We start from the raw sequence: 20,589 nt of genomic DNA on the forward strand, positions 1-20,589 counted from the left end.
GTTTAGTATTTGACTGGAAGAGAAAGATGACATTTTTGATACAATGTAAATGATCAAAAGGGGTCCAGCTTATTATAAGCACTGCTGATAGCACTGTCTTTTTTTAAGGCTATACGGCACTTGCTGTTTAAATCTCTGTTTTCAGTTGCCTCTAACTTTGGAAAACTTTAATTGTTCAGGCTTGTATTTTCCACAAACTGAATAATTCTGGAGAATGTCAACTGAACTGGCTCAGATGTATGAAAACACACTGATAACCTTTTCTTGAAAAGCTGTTGTTGCCTCATGCTTTGAAGCAGGAACGTCACCATTTGTCCAGAGGTGGCTTTTCTGTTAGAAATGTCCCTTTTATTGTTCCCATGAGCAGACACCTACATTTGGCCAAATTCTAAAGCCTTTGAAAACTTCACACATTCTTAAGAACCGTAAGAACTTCCATTTACTGGGTCGTCCCTAGGTGTCTACCTTGCTCAGTATCCTATAACTAAGGATGCACCTTTTCTCCAAGAACGTGTCCAATCCTTTTAAAAATCTGGTTCAACTGCCAGTTTCCACTACGTCTTTTGGCAATGAGCTCCACACTTTAATTACATGGTGTGTGAAAAAGAACTTCCCGTTGCTAGTTTTAAACTTACTACCTACTAGTTTCATTTTATGATCCATAGTTCTTGTATCATGAAAGACAGTAAATAAATAAGACCCTGTTTACTTCCTCTTTACCATTTAATACATTATAAATTCAAATCATGGCCCCCCTCAAGTATTTCTGTTCTAAACTAAACAAGCCTAGCCTCTTTGGTCTCTCCTCATATAGAAGCCCATCCATACCACTAATCATCCTTGCTGCCCTGCCCTTCTCCATACCTTCTCTAGTTCTTCCATATCCTTTCTGAGGTGCAGGGACCAAAGCTGGGCACAGTATTCAAGGTGTGGATGCACCATGGATTTATAAAGGGACACGATAGTGTTTTCTTTACAATTCTCTTCTTAATAATTTCTAACATTCTTTTTTGCCTTTCTGATGGCTGCTCAGCAGAGACCCCCAGGTTTCTTTCCTGTGTGGTAACAGCTGAGTTAGAGCCTATCATAGTGCGGGTATAGTTTGGGTTATTTTTGCCCAGGTAAATCACATTACACTTATCTACACTGAATTTCATCTGCTGTTTAGTTGTGCATTCGCACAATAGTGCCTGATCCTTCTATATTGTTGTTCCTCACAGTCCACCTTGGTCTTTACCACTTTGAATAATTTTGTGTCTTATGCAAATTTGGCCACCTCACTACTCACCCCTTCTGAGATCTGTATTAATATGCTAAACAGCACTTGTTCCAAAACAGAACCCTGGGGGACCCCTCTGTTTACTTTATTCATCCCAAAACTGGCCATTTATGTTCATTCTTTGATTTCTATCTTTGACCCAATTTCTAATCCCCAATCCAATGATTAACTAACTTCATTAAGAGCCTCTGGTGGGTAACTTTGTTAAATGCATTTTGGAAGTTCAGATATCCTGGGTGCCTGTACACATGCAGGGATGCTGTTCCCTGTAATTACAGCAAGTTGGAGTATACTCGACTAGTCATGCTAATTTGTGCATTGCAGCAGCCTCTGTGTCTTGTGTATTCAGTATCCCTGTGCTTCAAAATGGCCGCAGTGGCACTTTAACTAAAGCTCATCAAAGAGCTTTAGTTAAAGCGCCCCTGCTACCATTTTGAAGCACAGGACACTGAATATCAAGAGTAAATTGGATGCTTCAAGAGTAAATTGGATGCTTATCTTGCTGGGATCCTATGACCCCAGCTGACTTCCTGCCCCTTTGGGCAGGGGGCTGGACTCGATGATCTCTCGAGGTCCCTTCCAGCCCTGATGTCTATGAAATCTATGAAATATGAGACACTGTGAGCTCTGGGAGCTGCTCTAATTAAAGTGCCTCACCCTCCACCTGCGGAGCATGTGAAGACACCCACTATGTCAAGTGGATCACCCTGATCCATCCTACTGACACCCTGAAAGAACTGTAATAGGCTGGTGAGGCATGATTTACCTTTGACTAAATCATGTTGATTCCTCCTCAGCAAGTCATGTTGTCCACATACTGAACAATTTTCTTTTTATTATTGTTTCTACTAGTTTTCCTGGAACAGAATACCTTCTGGACTCTGATTCACTGGCCTTAGCTCCCAGGGTCCCCTCTAGAGCCTTTTTTTAAATATGGGAGTCATATTGGCAAGGCTCCTGTCCCTTGGTACTATGGCTATTTTTAGTGATAGATTGCATACTATAGTTAGGAGTTCGGCCAATTTCCAATTTTTATGAGAGATTTGGGGCCACATGTATGAGGGTAGAGAGGAGATGCAGATAAGAGGCTGTCAGGGGAAGAAACAGAAGGTATTGTCCAGACAAGGCATCTGGCATCTTGAGTAGAGATCAGTAGCAAAGCAAGACTATTACTGACTGGGAGACAGGAATGAGTAATCTGAGAGAAACTGTGATTGAAAGCCAAAGAAAATGTGAATATCTGGCAACAAGACCTGGAGCTATTAAAGAAAATGGAGGGAACCCAGATCCTGTAGATAGATTATTACTGAGATCAGATGAGAAACCATTGGGAGAGACTAGGAATAGCAAGTATAGTGAACTGGACTAAGAAGTTTAAGTGGAAACTGGGATAAAAGGCAATGGGTGGGATTAGGGCAAGGATAAATCACAAAGTTATCTGTAAAACCTTAATTCAGACACTTTATGTGCAGTATCGTGCAGCATTTACTTATATAGGATTCTGTCTCGGTGTCTGTAAAAAGTCCCTTTTTCATTTATTACAAAAGATGGGAGCTGTTGAACAGAGCCGAGGAAAGCTTGGAATTTCCATGTTGGAGGAACTGGCCACATTTTAAGATATGTTTGGTCCTAAATCAAGATAAACATTTACTATTTAGAAAATTAGAAATGTTTCACAGCATAGAAATATTGAAATAAGAGAAATGACTAAGCATTTACTTAGATTGAAAGGTTGCCTTTATGTGCTTTGGAGTAGGTAACGTTTGGTAATGGGAAAAATCTACTTGTTCGGCAGTATGGCAGATGGGAGCAGTTTTAATCAGATTCCAAACTATGCACTCACTCACCATCCAATTCCTCCTCATTGTCTACCATGCAACATCTAAATCTGCCTGTTTCATTTGGAAGTCATAGAACCATAGCAAAGTAGGACTGGAAGGGCTAGACTATCATACTGTCCCACTCCTGCTCTAGGCAGGATCATCCCTGACTAAACCATCCCAGTCAAGTGTCTGTCAAACATGCTCTTAAAAATCTCCAGAGATGGATATTCCACATCTTCTCTAGGTTGTCTGTTCCAATGCTTGACCGCCCTCATAATCAGAAAGTTTTTCCTAATTTCCCACCTAAACTTCCTCTGCTGAAGACTGAGGCCTTTGTTCCTAAAGACACAGAGAAAAGTCTACCTCCAGCCCCTTTATATTTAATTTTTAGGTATTTGAAAACTGTTATCAAATCCCACTTCAGTCTTCTCTAGAATAAACAGTTAAGGTGTGGGGCCCAAAACTGGACACAGGACTTCAGATGAGGCCTCGGCATTGCTGAATAGAGCAGAAAAATGACTTTACTTGATTTGCAAAAGACACTCCTGTTAGTACAACTGACTATGCTGTTGGGGGATTTTTTGCCAAAAGGAGTATAGTGTTGGCTCATACTCACTTTATAATCTATTGTAACCCCCAGTTCCTTCTTTCCAATACATTCATTCCTTAGCCTGTATTATTATTCCACCCAAAGTGCAGGATTTTGCATTTGTCCACTCAATGTACTGCTTGTATCCTGGCTGTGAGGTGCTTGATAGTGATCACTGTTCCTTCCCCCACCCCTCCAGTCAAGTTAGTTCTATTGTTCCCCTAGTGCCTATTGCACAGTCCATTTCCTTTAGTGCAATCTGCTGTTATCCTACAGACCAGTGGCAAAAATAAAAGGAGAGAGAGAGAGGAAGTCAAATTATGTATACAAAATGCAGGTGGAAGTTTTAGGCTAAGGGCTACTTAGAAAGAAATCACAGCCAGGAAAGTCCAAGTCATTTATGAAAAGCAGATGAAGGGAAGGCACATGTGGGGTGTGAAAGCAGATTCTCAACAGGAAATCTGTGCAAAGTAGTTAGGGGATGGACTTGAAGAGCTGAATGGGGGCTTCCTCTCTGCAGCATAACCTCCAGATTCCATATGTCTGTGTCAGAATCCCAATACTTTCCTGCTGGTCTCATCCTGTTTTTAACGATTTGATGGCAACAAGCCAGCTGTTTGACAATGTATAGAATCCATTATACCACACAGAGTAGTTGCAGAGGCCAAAAAAATACTGCTTCCACTTTCCAGGAACCTAACTCAGGCTTTACTTGTTACCCAAGATGTAAAACTTGAAAACCCAGGATGCCCCATTGTCCCTGAAAGTGGCACTACCGCAGGAGTAATTTCTGGCTATCTTGCTATCTTAACTCTATCTTATTCCCATGAGCCACTGGTGCTGCCAACTATTTGAAAGACACCACAGATTTCTTAAAGAAACTGGGCTCCATTCACAAGCTTATAGAAAAAGCCATATCATCTACAATGGATGTCACATCTCTGTACACCAACATCCTCCATAAGGACAGATTACAAGCCATAAAGAAGATTATCACTGACAAGAAAGCTGCTTCTATTACCATTAAGCTCTCACACTTTGTCTTCACACACAACTATTTCAGGTTTGGGGACTCCCTATACCTACAAATGAATACCACTGCCATAGACAGATGTATGCCCTCCCCCATAATATACCAAAATATTTATTATGGTGCTTGTAGTTCATTTCTGTGTCAGCTCATCCCTCTGGTATACCTCCGGTATATCAATAACATCTTCATAATATGGACACATGGAAAGGAAGCTAGAGAAATTTCACCATGACTTTAACCACATTCACCCCTCCATCAAACTAATGCTGGAATATTCAACCCAGAAGATTTATTTCCTAGACATCACACTGAGGGTTTGCAATAGCCACATGCCATCCTCGCTGAGGCATCAGGCCTTCTAAGGGACCCAAATATCAGCTCTGCACTGATATCAATATAGGCCACATCATTCTGGGACCAAATAACAAGGAATACAACATCCGAAAGTCCATTCACCCACAACTCTACCAAAGTCATTGATGCCGTCACCTGCTTACAATCTGTTGTCTACATCAGACAGAGAGGGTGATCTCTACATGCATCTGACATCAGCTGAAGAAAGATGCACAAGCTTGCGGCAGAACACTAACCTCCACGGACACAGCACCTCTGATGATGGAGTTCACAAAAGCTTGTTCTCTCATATATATTATTTACTTAGTTGATAATGGTGCATATCTGCCCTGTTTTCTGACTCACCTTGGCAGCCATTCATTCATATTAAGCTGTCCAAATCAGTCAAGCCAGACTAGAAACAGATGTTTTCTTTCTGCCACCACAACAATTTTTATGATAGCACAAAGCAAAAGCAAAAAGGCATCCATGCCCTTTGCTGTAGCATAAATGCCTTTCTTTGTGACTGCAGCAAAAGGTGGTAATAAGTTGTGTTGCTTGCATGCCCCGGGATGTCTGTAACTGGGGAACCCCACCCAGGCTTTCCCACTTACAGAGACATGACCTAGAGATTCTTGGCAATGGGTCTCTGTAAGCAGAAAACACATCACCCATTATTTTGCAGGATCAACAGGCAGGACAATAGGCAATATGTGTTTTACCTAGCAAACCAGATAATGTAAGCCAAACATCTTAGCCCACCTGATCCACTTCATTTGATGATGTCTATTCATATCCTATGTGGCATAACAAGCAGTGACAGTTCTTCTACTAGTCCTGAGGTGTTGGCATGGTTAAAGAAGGTCTGCATGCAAGTGTTGGTGCAAGGACTACAGAGAAAACAATTATGCAAGTTCCTATAAAAGTTAGGGCACTGAAAAGGGACAGAAACAAACTGGATTCAATTCCTGGCTCAGCCACAGATGTCCTGTTTAACCACGGTCAAGCTACTTAATACCTTTTTTCCAATCTTTAGAGCGGAAAAGTAACACCTGGTCTCACAGGGGTATTGTCAGAATAAAATCCATAAGTAACTTCGGAGCTGTGTGGGTATCAGGAAGTTTGGGGGCACAGGGAGTCTCCTTTATAGTGAGTGTCTCAATGGATGGATATACTATGTATGGTATGGGACTAGAATTCCTGCCCCATACCATACCACTCCTTTCCTACTTTTCCCACACATGCTATTACCTGCAAGGAATCCCAGTTGGTCTCAAACCCAATGGACAGGGAAGCTCCTTGAAACTGTTAAGACCTCCTATTATTGTGTTCCCCATATGCTTTTGCTCAGAAGAGGAGTGTATCGATCAGACATTCTGAAAGCCTCAAAAAATTCTCAAGCTATATATTGTACCTGTATGTAGGAGCAGGATTTCCTCGTGCTTGACAATTCAGAGACACTTTCTTCTCCTCAGAATCAGTAGGAAAAATCAAATCATCAGGCTCTTGCATAAACACTGGCCCATAATCAACACTTTCTGTGGAAACAATAAGACCCATAGTTTCAGCATGCTTAGCAAATAGTATTTTATATAGGTTGTACATGACGTATCATTGTCCAGATTTTTTCCAGAGATTCTAAATAGCATTCCTACAGATGCTGTTGATTTAAAAAATAAAAAGGGAATAAGGTAGGTTATCAGAGAAAGTTACTTGGATATTGTTTCCTTACAGACTTATTAAATTAGCTTATACAGGGTGTGTCTACACATTCATTAATGGGCCATAGTTACTGTACATTAAGTTTAGTACTTGTATAATCAAGTACTAAATCAATGCACAGTAACTGGTACTACTGTACATTAGTGCCAGCGTATGCCTTCTTAGTGATGCTACCGTACAGTAGCCTAATACTAATGTGTGGTAGCGTATCAGCACTGTTTTTGAGGTTATGCACTACTACACAATACTATTAGGCTACTGCGCATTTAGTACCTCATGTAGATTCACTCACAACAAACAATGTTAATGGTGGGGAAAAATAACATTGCTTTGTTCCTTTGAGCAGCATTATTTATTGGGAAATACAGATCATAAGAGGAGAAATCACTGGCATCGATTCTGGATATCTTTCTCATGTGATGTTTTATTTTTGCTCTATATACTAGTAGCAGGAAAAAAGCATTCCAGAAATTCCTTTTTTGGCCCAGACACCATCATGCATCTTCCAGGAACCAATTATACCCGAAATATTGACCCTACTTGGTGAGACCAAGACAGAGAATAAATTCTCCTTATGCTTGTAACAGCTCCACTCAAACAAGCTGTAGTGCAAAACTAACACCAGCATATCATTCTTCTCAGAACTGAAGAATGATCTGTCAATAAGAAAAATAACTTGCCAGACTATTTATTACAGCATCAACTGGTGCCTCCTGTCAAAACAGTATACATCTAAATAACAGAAATCTGAAATCTTGATTTTTCCTACGCACTGTATCTGAATTGGGCATATTTCTGTATTTATATATGTACACTCTGCACTGAGGAAAATTGGTAGTTATTGACTCTATGGACCAAAAAGTAGTTGTAAGTGTAATGAATCTGATCATATAAGTCCAAATAAGTACAATATTCGCACAGAGGTAGAAGAAACTAAAGGAAGTGGTGTTTGCATCAAAGTACTCCCTTCAGTGTCTCAGAGTTATCTCCTTAATTTGGCTGTCATTTAATTTACAGGACTGGTCTGAGCATTCCGAGGTAAACAGGCACATTTTCCCGTTATACATAATTAAGCATATGGGAACAGGGTTTTATCTGTCATAATTTTACAGTTTCATGTGTTCACCTAATGAAACTACTCCAAGGAGTATGTGGACAGAATGTTACATTAAGCTGTTTATATCAACCTAGTACATTTGTAGAAACACATGTAGGCAGTCAGCTCCCTATCACCCACCTACCAGGGCAGGCTGCCAAACCAGAAGTAAACCACCTCGTGATTAGCTTTGAGGAAGAACTCACTGAGGGATCGGTCATTGTTGCTGACATAAAAAAATTGCTTTACTGAATTATTTTCCTGAACTCACCCATTTCCACCTACAAACGGCCCCTGCGGGAGAACTATGTGACTTGAACTACATGAGACGCACAGAACTTCAGTCTGCACCATCTGGGCTTTTGCAGAATTCCAGGGAGCCTTGTTTTAAGTGGCTGAACTCCCAATGGTAGCTGGTCATAGAGCAGAGGAACGCTTCTCCAAACAGCAGAGATCGTTTGTATCTTTTCCGATAACGGCCATTTCCAGATCTGACATAGTGGATTTGAAACATACACACTTGCTCTTGCTATCATACAGTCCTTGGTATTGTAAATAAATAAACCCATAAAGACCTTTAAAAATCTGGGGAGGAGGGGGAGAGGAATCTAGGGTAAAAAAGAGGTCAGATGGTTCAGAGGAAAGAGAGAAAAGCATTACTATCTTACCAAATCAAAGGATAAAATGTTGGCTTATTCCCCAACATATTCCTGATGAATGACAACAATAATTTTAAAACTAAGAAGTTATTTTAAGAAAAGTGATCCAGGCATACAACAAAAGTAGCAATCCAATGCATCATAATTCCATAATGTTATTGTTTTCATTAGCTACCACAAACATCAGCTTAAGGAAAAATAAGGTTAATTTTCTGACAGCTGGTGTTGAAGGATGAATTTTAATCGGAAAAAGAATCTAATTCTATGCCTAATTCTAAGCTTTTTAAAATTCCCTATAATATCAATTGTGGCTCCTCAATTAATTGTAAATCTGTTAGTCATTTGTGAAAGAGGCAATGAAGAGATCCTGGGTATACAGCCTAGGAGTTGTTACTACCTTTCCCTGCTTATCTTGCTATATGTATCCAGAAAGTCAGGAAAAATTTTATGGGTGAGGGGTAAAGTATGGGAAATGGGTCTGCAGCCGAAATGTTTAAGGCCCCCTGGGATTATTTATTGGCTGACATTCCAAGACATTAATTTTTATCTTTTGTGTTTGAAATCCCTACATAGTGGGTGCATCTAAATGAGACATTAACTGTGGAGTTGCCTAATTAGCTCTGCAGTAAACGTATCAGGCTGCTTGCAGACATTAAAAAAAAGACATTTTACCAGAAGAAGCAGCACGTTACTTCAACCTGGCTCTGCAGTGCCTGTATAGATTGGGCACTTCAGCAGGGCTTTTTGGCATTTTTAGCTAATAATGCCCCCACTCCACATTCACAGGGTGGGGGCTGAAGCATGGGCAACTGGTGCCACTTTAGTCTGGGGGGCACATGCCCCCCCGCAGCAACCAGTCAATGACCAATTTCACTGACCGGGGGAGTCCCTGCAGCCAATCTCACTGACCAGACCAATCTCACTCCTTGATCATAAAGGAACAGGCTCCCCAGCCCCCACCAGCAGGGAGCTCCAAGCAGCAGCTTCATGGTCATAGGGGTCATAGGAGATAAGGATCTAGCACCACCCCAGCAACCACAGAGCTGGGAGATAAGGATCTCCTAGTCCCCACCCTTCCTAATCAAAATGGTGGAGTGAGGGCTGAGAGATAAGGTTCTCCCAGTCCCTGTCCTCCATATCACAATCTTGGAATGGTGGGCTTGGAGCTCCCTGATGCCAGGGCAGGTAGACATGGTCCCTGCCCCAGCTCCAGTGGCAGAACCCACTCTGGCAGCAGGCAGCTCCTGGGGACAGGGAGTAATCTCCTGCCCTCTGGTGACTAGATGACTGGAAGCAGATTTGTTTCTGGTCAGGTATCTGTGCAAGTGCTACTGCATAGTTAGTAATCACAAGTAAATTTGCTACTTGCATTTGCAGGTAGCAAATTTACTCATGATTAGCCAGATTTACTGTACAGTAAGCATGTGCACATGTAGACTGACATGATTACTGCATAGTATACTATGCTACTGTGCAGTAAAGCATCTCATGTAGATACACCCACTGAGGAGATTTTTACTCCATAGCACTGTACATATAGATGCTGACAGAGCTGGCTGGGGCATGAGTGTGCTTCAGTGTGGAGGATGCATTCAAGTGTAGTGCTCAACAATCTCAACAATATGCAAAACAAACAAACCAAAAAAAAATGACATGTTCAGGAGTATCTATTGTTCATATTTGTCTTGGATTAAGTAACTTTTTCAGGAAGCAGTAAGTCAACACAGTGTATAAATCAACCCCAAATATTTTATTAAAAATGTTAGGTTTTTCATATATTCAGAGTACAAGTCAATCTTTGCTTTGATCTTCATCAAAGTGGAAAAAAAAGGATAGGGCCCTTGCATGCTGGTGGGCTCTGGGGAAGTTGCATTGGGCCCCTGGGAGCTCAGAGAGCAGCCAGTCCCTGGGAGCCTGGGGGGCACCACCACCATGAAGGGAAGGACCAGGGTCCCCCGCAGCTCAGGGGATGCCTAGTCTACCAGCAGCTTTCTCCCTGGTCATTGGGGGGGCAGGCAGGCTCTGCCAAAAGTAGGATCAGGCTTCTGCCTTCAGCAGACTCCTGCGGCCAGCAGAAAGCCTGGTGCTGCCCCAGGAATGGCTGCCTCATCTCATGGGTAGTGCGTTGTGTCAGGCAGAGGCTGGGGGCAGGGGAGGGAGGCTAGACGTGCCCAACGCCCCTAACCTTCCCCCCAGCCCGTGCTGCCCATGGGGCGAGGCAGCCCCTTCCTGGATGGCTCCAGTTGTCTTGCTGGCTGCACAAACCTGCTGAAGGCAGAAGCAGTGAGAGTCCTTGATCCTGCTTTTGGTGGAGCCTGCCCAATCCTCTGCAGCTGAGGGGCAAGCTCCCAGTAGGCTGGAAAGCCCCTGAGCTGCAGGGAGGCCCAGTTCTTCCCTCCACAACAGCAGCAACCCCTGGGCATGGGTTGGTGGGCTTCCAGTGGGCCAGGTGCCACCCAAGCCCCCAGGGGCCCAATCCAAGTTCCCTGGAGCCCAGATAGGGTGTATAAGTCAAGGTGGAAATTTAATACATTTTTGGATTTCAAACCTTGACTTATATACTGTGAAATATGGTAGCTGGAAAAAAAAATAATCAAGTACGAAAATATTGATCAATAACTTTGATTCTTTTTTCCAATTCAGTTTCTGGATTCTTAGACTGCTGGATGAAAGAGCGAAGGTGGAGCAGAATATGAATCTGATGAGGTCAGAGTTAGGCAGAAACAAGTGTTGTAGGAATAGACACGTGGGTGAAGTATTCATAGATATATGGGATTATGAGAGAGAAAAGAAAAGCGATAGTACTGTTACAGATTATGTTGTCACCAGGGTTGGCTCCAGAGTGCAGTGGCATGCTCACATCCCCCTTTAGGACCACAGTGTGGGAGCAGCAGCCAGGTAGGTGATCCCCAAAGCAGGTAAGAACTCCACTCATTCTTGACACACCCTCCCTCTCCTTCGGGGCTCAGTGGCACCTCCTCTCCCCTTCCCTTGACCCTCTCCTCCACCTACCACTGTCCCTGGATGACCAAGAGCAGGGGCAGCTCCAGAACCGCTCCTGCCCTGTTCCATCTGGGCTGCACACAGAGCCAAAGCCAGCCTTGAACAGCTGTAGCAGCAGTTGGGGTGGGGAGGTTTCCCCTCTCTGCCCAGTCCTCCCAGGAGTTCCCCACCAGTTGAGGAGCAGATGTGTCTACCACTGTCCCCAGATGAGCCAAGCTTCCTGCACAACCACTCCCTGCAGCCCCAACCAGAGCAGAGCAAGAATGGCCAGGGCAATGGTGACGGTGGGCAGGTCTCCCTTGTCCCTTCAGAGGTATAAATAGAGGTGGGGAGTGAGGAATGGGAGGACAAGTGCTATTGTGTGTGGCGGGGAAAGGAGGAGGTGCTGAGAGTTGGGGAGGGACTCTTATCTAATTTGGGGACTTTAAAAAAGTCCTCAACTGTTGCCCTCTGGCACAGTCTGCCATGCAGGTTGGGCTGAGAGCAGGGGTACAGCTCTGCTGTTGTTGGCTGCTGTCCTGTATCCCACCTCCCTGCTCCACTTTTGAAAAATCCTGGATCCAGCTATGATTGTCACCTTGACCACCTTTGGTGTCGGGACTGCAAACATGTCATTGGAGCACTTGTTTGTTTTTCACTTTGCTGTTAGGAAATGGATACAACCTGTTGGGGAGGGCTTAGTGTTCATGTTGGCAGAAGTAAAAGCAACAGCTGAAAAACTGATATTTTTTCAGCCAATCATTGGTGCCTGGAGTCTCAGACAGAAGTAACAGAAGGTTCAGTGAATGCTGGGCACATTCCTGAGAGATGGTAATGTGCAATCAGTTGTTTTTCGGTGTTCTGAATGGAGTGTGGAGTAGTAACAACTCAGAGTCTCAGATGTGAGGAAAAAGAGGAAATGTTCATCACTTTGGAGCTGTACTGATTGAACTACTTTTTTGATCAGACCATCTGGTCTGAAGCAAATAATTGGACAGAAGGGAACTATTCTGAGGGCCTAAAAGCACACAAGCAAAATATTCGACAAGCTATGTTTTAGTCAAACACAAGTCATTGGATTCAATAACAGAGCAAGTGGGTGAAATTTAATGACCTGTGATATCTAGAAAGCCACACTTGATGATCTTATGATCCTTTCTCTACTTAAAATCTATTATCTGTGAAAGACTAGAATTTGGAAACTTTGAGCCTTCTGTCCTTTCGCTTTTAATGGCAGTAATTATTGGGTTAAACAGAAAAATCTGAATTTTTTTATCGTGTTTGTAATCTTCCATAGCCTAATTTACATTCAGATTGTTGGATATTGCTGACTAGTTCTTTACATTAGGTAAAATAGCTTGGCATTGGAAAGATTATAGAAATTTGAGGTTTATATGAATCTAGGTACATAACTAGCAATTTATTTTGAGAGAAAATATCAATGCCAGGCATTTCTTTTAAAGTATTATGATCCTTCTTAAATAAAAAGTTATTGTTCACAGGTAAGGATTATTCATATTTGTAATCATCCTGTTTAGTCTTAGAACAATTCTAGTCAATTTTAGTCTTATAGCAACAATTCTGTGCATCTTTTATTTATTAGAAAGGCAAATCAGTTAGAAGATATTATAAAATGTTTTTATTCTATAATTTAAGGCTATAATATTGCAAAGACTTACACAAGTGCATCATTTTATAAGCCTCACTCATATTAATGTGGTTACCCAGTTTATCTGACTTTTTGTAAAAAATGTTTTTGAAAGAAGATTTTGTTGACTAGTTTGACTAAAAAAGCAATAAAAAACCCATAGAAAAATAAAACTAAAACTAAGTAAAAAGAAAATAAATACATATATAACCACCTAAAATATTCTGAAATTGATTCAATTGTTTCATTTGGACATTAAAAAAAAGATATTTTGATTTTATTAATTTTAAAAAAATGCTCATTTTAAAAGTTACCTCAGCTTTATTAAAACTATTTTAAAATATTTTAAAAGTCTTTAATTCATTCTGAAAATGAATTAAATGTATTCTGTAACATAAAACAAAAGCTTAATTTAACCCAAAATTATTTTTTTAAACTGCAAGCAAAACAATTTCTCTTGTTCTACTCACAATTACACATGCTCTTAAACCTGTGCACAATGAAGTCTCACATTGTCAAAAGATTAATAAAAAACATGTATATTATATTATATTTAGATAATCAATCCTATTTCTTGTTTCTGTATGCTGCAGTTTTGAATTGTGAGAAAGACTGCAATCACTTGGTGTTCAACTGGAGAATGGAAAGTTAAAACACTATAATGGCAACTTCGATGTGTGAAAAGTTCAACTGGATGGCCAGTGAGTAGGATTCATTTACTACAAAAAAAAAATGGGATGAACAATTCAAATTGGGCCAATAAAAGAAATCACCAACAAAAAAAAACTTAGCCTCTTAAAAATTCTTTTTCATCAGAAATTTTACTCATGACTAGTAAAAGGGCTTTAAATAAAGTGCATAGATTAATCTAATTTCTTCTAAAATCCCAGTGGTTCTAAATCCATTACACTTTCTTTCACACCCTAAATTCTAATCTAGGAATGGCTGAAGGCAAACATCTCATCTGAAATTGGATGACAGAATGGCACACAGGATTAGATGCAGCCTGTGAAATCCAGCTCATACAATTAAATTTGCTATCAAAGATTCCTGATTCCATGAAGTGAAATGGATGGAAGCATCTCAGGTACCTTTTCAGTTTTAGGATGGGAGTTTTTAGATACCCAGGTATATGAAATGCAAGTAAAGAGTTGTATGCATGAATAAAGCAATTAGTAATATTATTTCACCTTTGATTAACTCAGCTATCACAAGCAGTACTGACATTTTAAATAATTACTAAATTCAACAGTGTCGCTTTAAAGCAATTCTAGACTTTCTCTGGGGAAAAAAAATCTTTGGGAGAAGTTTATACTGCCTTTAGCTCAGACAGTCAGGCCTACAAATCAGTTATCAACTCCCAGTGGCACCTGTTGTTTCTCTGATGAATTAGTAACAGGAAATTTCTTCCTGTTTTTATTAATAGTACTGTACAATATGAAGAGTACATTTAATAATGTCATTTTCACTTTTTTTCATTTTCAAAGCACTAGGTAAAATTACATATTGACTAAACAGAGAAAATGAGAGAGAGAGATTCTATACTCCATACCAAATAAACGGCAACACCAGTATTAGGGCCCAAAAATTCAAACTATCATTTGCAAACATAATTCTCTGACCATTTTCCATTTACGCAGGAGAGAATTTTCCCTGTGAAACATGAACGCTGAGTCTCTCCTTAGCTTGACCATGTATAATTATATCACTATGTTCTCTGAAACCTTACTTTGGTCCCATGAGGAAGCAAAGTTACAAGATTGGATTTGAATTTGGAAGGCTACCAGATAGGAACAGAAAAGCCTAAACGTGCAATCCATGTGAGTGACTTTACACATGCAAGTTATACTACTGAAATAAATGTGGTTATTCATTGGTTAAAGCATTTGCAGGATCAAAAACCTTAGTCCTTCTGAGCCAGAAACATACAGAAAATGAACAGGAGAAATAAGATCACTGCAAAACCTGTATCATATATATTTATTCTATGTACCTTTAGTGTTGAGATTGCATTTTAAGGTAGTTTCACTACTTGCTCTAGAAATACTTACACAATTAGGAACAGCAGAGTCGCTGTACTAAATCAGACCATCAGTTTGGAATCCTGTCTGTGACTGTGGCCAATAACTGCTGCTTCAGGGAAAAGTGAAATGTCGGCTAAAAGTCTCTTATCGAATTATGCAGTGCTGCAAAGGGAGTGTAGAGGCACATGCATTTCAGAGGTGTACATTTCCTGATCCCTACAGGGGATCAGTTTATGCTCTGAGGCATGAGGTTGGATTACACCTATTGTTTAAAGTTCTATAGCTACAAATGTCCTTAAAGGTGACTGTCTCCTGAGGTGTTGTGTACAGTCAACTTGTGGATTTCAAAGTCATATTTCTTTTTATTTGCTCTAATGTGTGAGCCAGTACACAAAATAAAAAGAGATATTAAGAGGCTATAAAATGCCAGGATAAGGATGCTGATGTACAGTAAATCAAACCCTTATTTAACAAAGATATAGCCACTGAGCAATAGTTGTAGGCAGGTGTATACCTTTGCTTCTTATTTTAATTTCTCAAGGGCAACATATTTGGTCATCACTGTGCCTTTTGCTAACATCCCAGTAGTTCTCTACATCTTGCTTACCTGCTACAACAGTGTCAGTGATCATATTTTATGGAATGACATATCAGCCTTGGAAAAATGTGGATGCGTTTTGCAGTTGAGCAGTGAAACAGTCAGACTCATTTTCAGCAGCAATGTGACCGATTACCATCATTAATAGTACATTTATTATTTTAACGGGCATTACTTAGGAAATATAAGTCCAGCGGGAATCTTCCTAATATTAGAAAAGGGTTTTTTTGTTTTTCGCTTTTTTGCTACATCACATTATTTCAGTCAGAGACTTTCAGACATGACATTGTAAACAGAGCCCAAACTACACAATTACATTAATAGACAGATTTTTAACTCCCCTCTGGTATGAAAGCTCTCTCCAAATTGATTTTATCCTTAGAGGATTCTTGACTATATCAACTCACTGATGACGTATAATTAATTATTCATTGAATCAAAGATTTCAGTATGGGTTTACCTAACTCAAACATGTGAAAGGGATGGGTGCTCCCCTTTTATTTCTCTCATTTCATCTATATTTCTTCCTCCCTGTCTTCTCTCTCCCAGCTGTTGATGAAAAACCTCAGCGGATTTATTGTTCCTCTCACTGTGGAACAGGAATACTTTTGAAACCTTGAAAATTTTCATAGGATAAAAACACAGTTTTTTGCCCATCTCTACAGCAAATGAGGAGGGACTCCTCCAACAAGCAGCCACTTTCATTAGAATCATAGAAAAGAAGGGTTGGAAGGGACCTCACGAAGTCATCTAGTCCAAACCCCTGCTCAAAGCAGGACCATCCCCAGCAGATCATCTCACCCAAAGCTTTGTCTAGCTGGGTCCTGAAAACCTCCAAGGATTGAGCTTCCACCACCTCATTGGGTAACCTGTTCCAGTGTTTTACTACTCTTCTAGTGAGAAAATCCTTAATAATATTTAATCTGTGGGCAAGGCAAGAGCCCCCAAGGGCACACTTGCCTGCCTGTACACTAATGCCAGGAGCCTGGGCAACAAGCAGGACGAGCTCGTCCTCCTGCTCAGTGCAAAGAATTATGACGTCATTCGGATAACAGAGACCTGGTGGGACTCCACCCATGACTGGACCACGGGTATAGAGGGCTATACCCTGTACAGGAGGGATCGTGTTGACATAAGGGGTGGGGGTGTAGCTCTCTATGTCAAGGAAAGCTACATGTCCCTGCAAGCTGATGTTGGCGACCAGCATGGACAGCTAGAGACCCTCTGGGTAAAAATTCGTGGGGAATACGGCACAGGGGACACAATGTTTGGAGTCTACTACAGACCTCCCACTCAAAGTCCTGAGCTTGACCACGAGTTCGCCAGGAAACAGACTGAGGCCGCTTGCTCCAGGACCTTGGTTGTCATGGGTGACTTCAATTACCCGGACATCTCGTGGGAAGATCACTCAGCAAAATCCGAGTGGTCGCAAAGCTTTCTCTCGTGCGTGGATGACCTCTACCTGACTCAAGAAGTCTATGGGCCAACGAGAGGCAAAGCGCTGCTCGACCTGGTACTGGCTACGGGGGACGACCTAATCGGCGACCTAGTAATCGATGGGAAGCTGGGTAACAGCGACCACGGGCTGATCACCTTCACCATCTGCCATAAAGCTGGCAAGTCAGTCAGCAACACAGAAGTCCTTGACTTCAGAAAAGCCAACTTTGACAAGCTCAAGAGGCTAGTCAGTCAGGCCCTCAGGGACCATGACCACAGGGAGATGGGAGCTGAAGAAGAGTGGTTGCTTCTCAAGGAAGCAATCCTCAGTGCACAAGCTAAATCTATTCCAACACGGAGGAAAGGCAGCAAGAAGGCACAGCAGCCCCCCTGGCTCTCCAGGGACCTAGAGGACCTCCTGCGGCTAAAAAGGAAAGCCTACAAAGGATGGAGGACGGGATTCACCTCCAAGGAGGATTATTCTGCAGTGGTCCGGTCCTGCAGGGAGCAAAGCAGGAAAGCCAAGCCTGCAACTGAACTCCAACTAGCTTCAAGCATCAAGGACAACAAAAAGTCCTTATTCAGATATGTGGGGAGCTGGAGGAAAAGCAAGGGCAATGTTGGACCCCTACTGAACCAAATGGGGCAACTGACAACTGACCCCCAGGAAAAAGCCAACCTATTAAATAGGTACTTTGCATCAGTCTTTCATCAGTCCCATGGGACACCCATGCCTGCTATGGGACAGGGAGATCTGGGTGAGGGGGATCCCCTACCCTCCATCAATGCTGACCTCGTGAAGGAACACCTTGAGAAGCTGGATACCTTCAAGTCAGCCAGCCCTGACAATCTGCACGCCAGGGTACTCAAGGAGCTGGCGAGCGTCATAGCCCAGCCCCTGGCACAGATCTTCGAAAACTCCTGGTGCTCTGGTGTAGTGCCCAAAGACTGGAAGAAGGCCAATGTGGTGCCGATCTTCAAGAAAGGGAGGAGAGTGGATCCGGCTAACTACAGGCCCATTAGCCTGACTTCTATCCTGGGGAAGATCTTAGAAAAGTTTATTAAGGTGGCCATCCTTGATGGACTGGCCCAGGCTAACATCCTAAGTGACAGCCAGCAGGGGTTTGTTGCGGGTAGGTCTTGTTTGACCAATCTCATTTCCTTCTATGACCAGGTGACCTATCACCTGGACAAGGGAGAAGAGATTGATGTCATAGATCTGGACTTCAAAAAAGCTTTTGATCTGGTAACCCATGATCACCTCTTGGCCAAACTGCCCAGTTGTGGCCTTGGCTCCACCACGATCTGCTGGCTGGGAAGCTGGCTCTGTGGTCGGACCCAGAGGGTTGTGATTGATGGCAGCCACTCATCGTGGTGCCCTGTGACCAGTGGGGTCCCTCAAGGCTCTGTCCTGGGACCCATCCTGTTCAACATCTTCATTAATGATGTGGACATTGGAGTAAGGAGTGGACTGGCCAAGTTCGCCGATGACACCAAACTTTGGGGCAAAGCATCCACGCCAGAAGATAGGCGGATGATCCAGGCTGACCTGGACAAGCTCAGCAAATGGGCAGACGAGAACCTGATGGTGTTTAAGACCGATAAATGCAAGGTTCTCCACCTAGGGAGGAAAAACCTGCAGCACCCTTATAGGTTCGGCAGTGCTACGTTGGATAGCACTACAGAAGAAAGAGACTTGGGGGTCATCATTGACTACAAGATGAACATGAGCCTCCTATGCGATGCTGCGGCTAGCAAAGCGACCAAAACGCTGGCTTGCATGCATAGATGCTTCTCGAGCAAATCCCGGGACGTCGTTCTCCCCTTGTACTCAGCCTTGGTGAGGCTGCAGCTGGAGTACTGCGTCCAGTTTTGGACAATTCAAAAAGGATGTGGAGAAGCTTGAGAGAGTCCAGAGGAGAGCCACGCGCATGATCAGAGGTCAGGAAAACAGGTCTTACGATGACAGGCTGAGAGCCATGGGACTCTTTAGCCTGGAAAAGTGCAGGCTCAGGGGTGATCTGATGGCCACCTATGAGTTTCTCAGGGGTGACCACCAGGATCTGGGGGAATGTTTGTTCACCAGAGCGCCCCAAGTGATGACTAGGTCGAACAGTCATAAAATCCTGCAAGACCGTTTCAGGCTGGAGATAAGGAAGAATTTCTTTACTGTCCGAGCCCCCAAGGTCTGGAACAGTCTTCCATCGGAGGTGGTTCAAGCGCCTACATTGAACACCTTCAAGAGTAAATTGTATGCTTATCTTGCTGGGATCCTATGACCCCAGCTGACTTCCTGCCCTTTGGGCAGGGGGCTGGACTCGATGATCTCCCGAGGTCCCTTCCAGTCCTAATGTCTATGAAATCTATGAAACCTCAACTTTTCTTGCTTCAACCTGAGATCATTGCTACTTGTTCTGTCATCAGCCACCACGGAGAACAGTTCAGCTCCATCCTCTTTTTAACCCTGCTTCAAGTAGTTGAAGACTGCTATTAAATCCCCTCTCAGTCTTTTCTTTTCTACAGTAAATAAGCCCAGCATATTGTTACGTTTATGTTAGTTTTCTTTTGAGCATTTTAAATTGTGTAAGCATCTTAAAGAAAATCATCCCTGGAGACGGAATAATTTAATTGATTTCTATTTCTCTTTAGGAATCAATTGGACTACCTTAAATTATTTGTTACCCAAAAAAAAAATAAATCACAAATTAGCTATTTTATTAAACAACACAAGGATAAAATCAACTATGTATTTACACCAAGGTTCAGAGATTCTGAGAGTATCAAAACAAGCTAAACACATACACCACTGATATGATATTTTCACAGGCTGGGCCCCATCTGGAACGGCAAGCTTAAATGTTCTGTTACACCCTGTGATCATATTGTTTATATTGTTTGGAATAATGTTCTTTATAATGTGTTATATGTGTTGTTGGATGAAATCGTTATATCTAAAACTCCAGACCCTTCAGTCAGAAATTAAGTACCTGACCAGGGGGCTGGACTCGATGATCTCCCAAGGTCCCTTTCAGCCCTGATGTCTATGAATCTATGAAATATAAAATATGAGCCATTCTTCACTATCGTTTGAAGGGTCAAAGGGGGGACATGTAGTATGAATTTTTGCAAATTAGTTATTATGCTTAAATGATAATAGTATTGAATTGATAAACCTCTATGATTGTCTTTTAAGAACAAGTAAAACTCCATTTTGGGTTTGTTCCCCGCTTGACATGAGTAAATGAACTTCATATGTCCAGTGTATGTGAGTGTCTATGTGAGGGTGAATGGAAAAGGACTGGTAACTATTTGCATGAAAACAGAAGAAGATTTAACTGATTGTGTAAGCAACAAGGCATCAACGTA

The 20,589-nt window shown here is 42.1% G+C and overlaps 1 protein-coding gene across 3 annotated transcripts in view; it reads right to left on the reverse strand.

Moving 5' to 3' along the window:
- CNTN5 (contactin 5) overlaps positions 1–20,589 on the reverse strand; it is a 1,171,322-nt gene that overhangs the window by 464,162 nt on the left and 686,571 nt on the right. For all 3 annotated transcript variants that reach the window (XM_090030265.1, XM_090030258.1, XM_090030254.1), the window contains one exon: positions 6,472–6,595. In XM_090030265.1, coding sequence (XP_089886391.1) covers positions 6,472–6,595 — 124 coding nt within the window. The remainder of the gene's footprint in view (positions 1–6,471; positions 6,596–20,589) is intronic.

The sequence above is a fragment of the Crocodylus siamensis genome, chromosome 1, assembly GCF_052110815.1.
Source record: "Crocodylus siamensis isolate JL-2025a chromosome 1, ASM5211081v1, whole genome shotgun sequence".
Classification (NCBI taxonomy): Eukaryota; Metazoa; Chordata; order Crocodylia; family Crocodylidae; genus Crocodylus; species Crocodylus siamensis.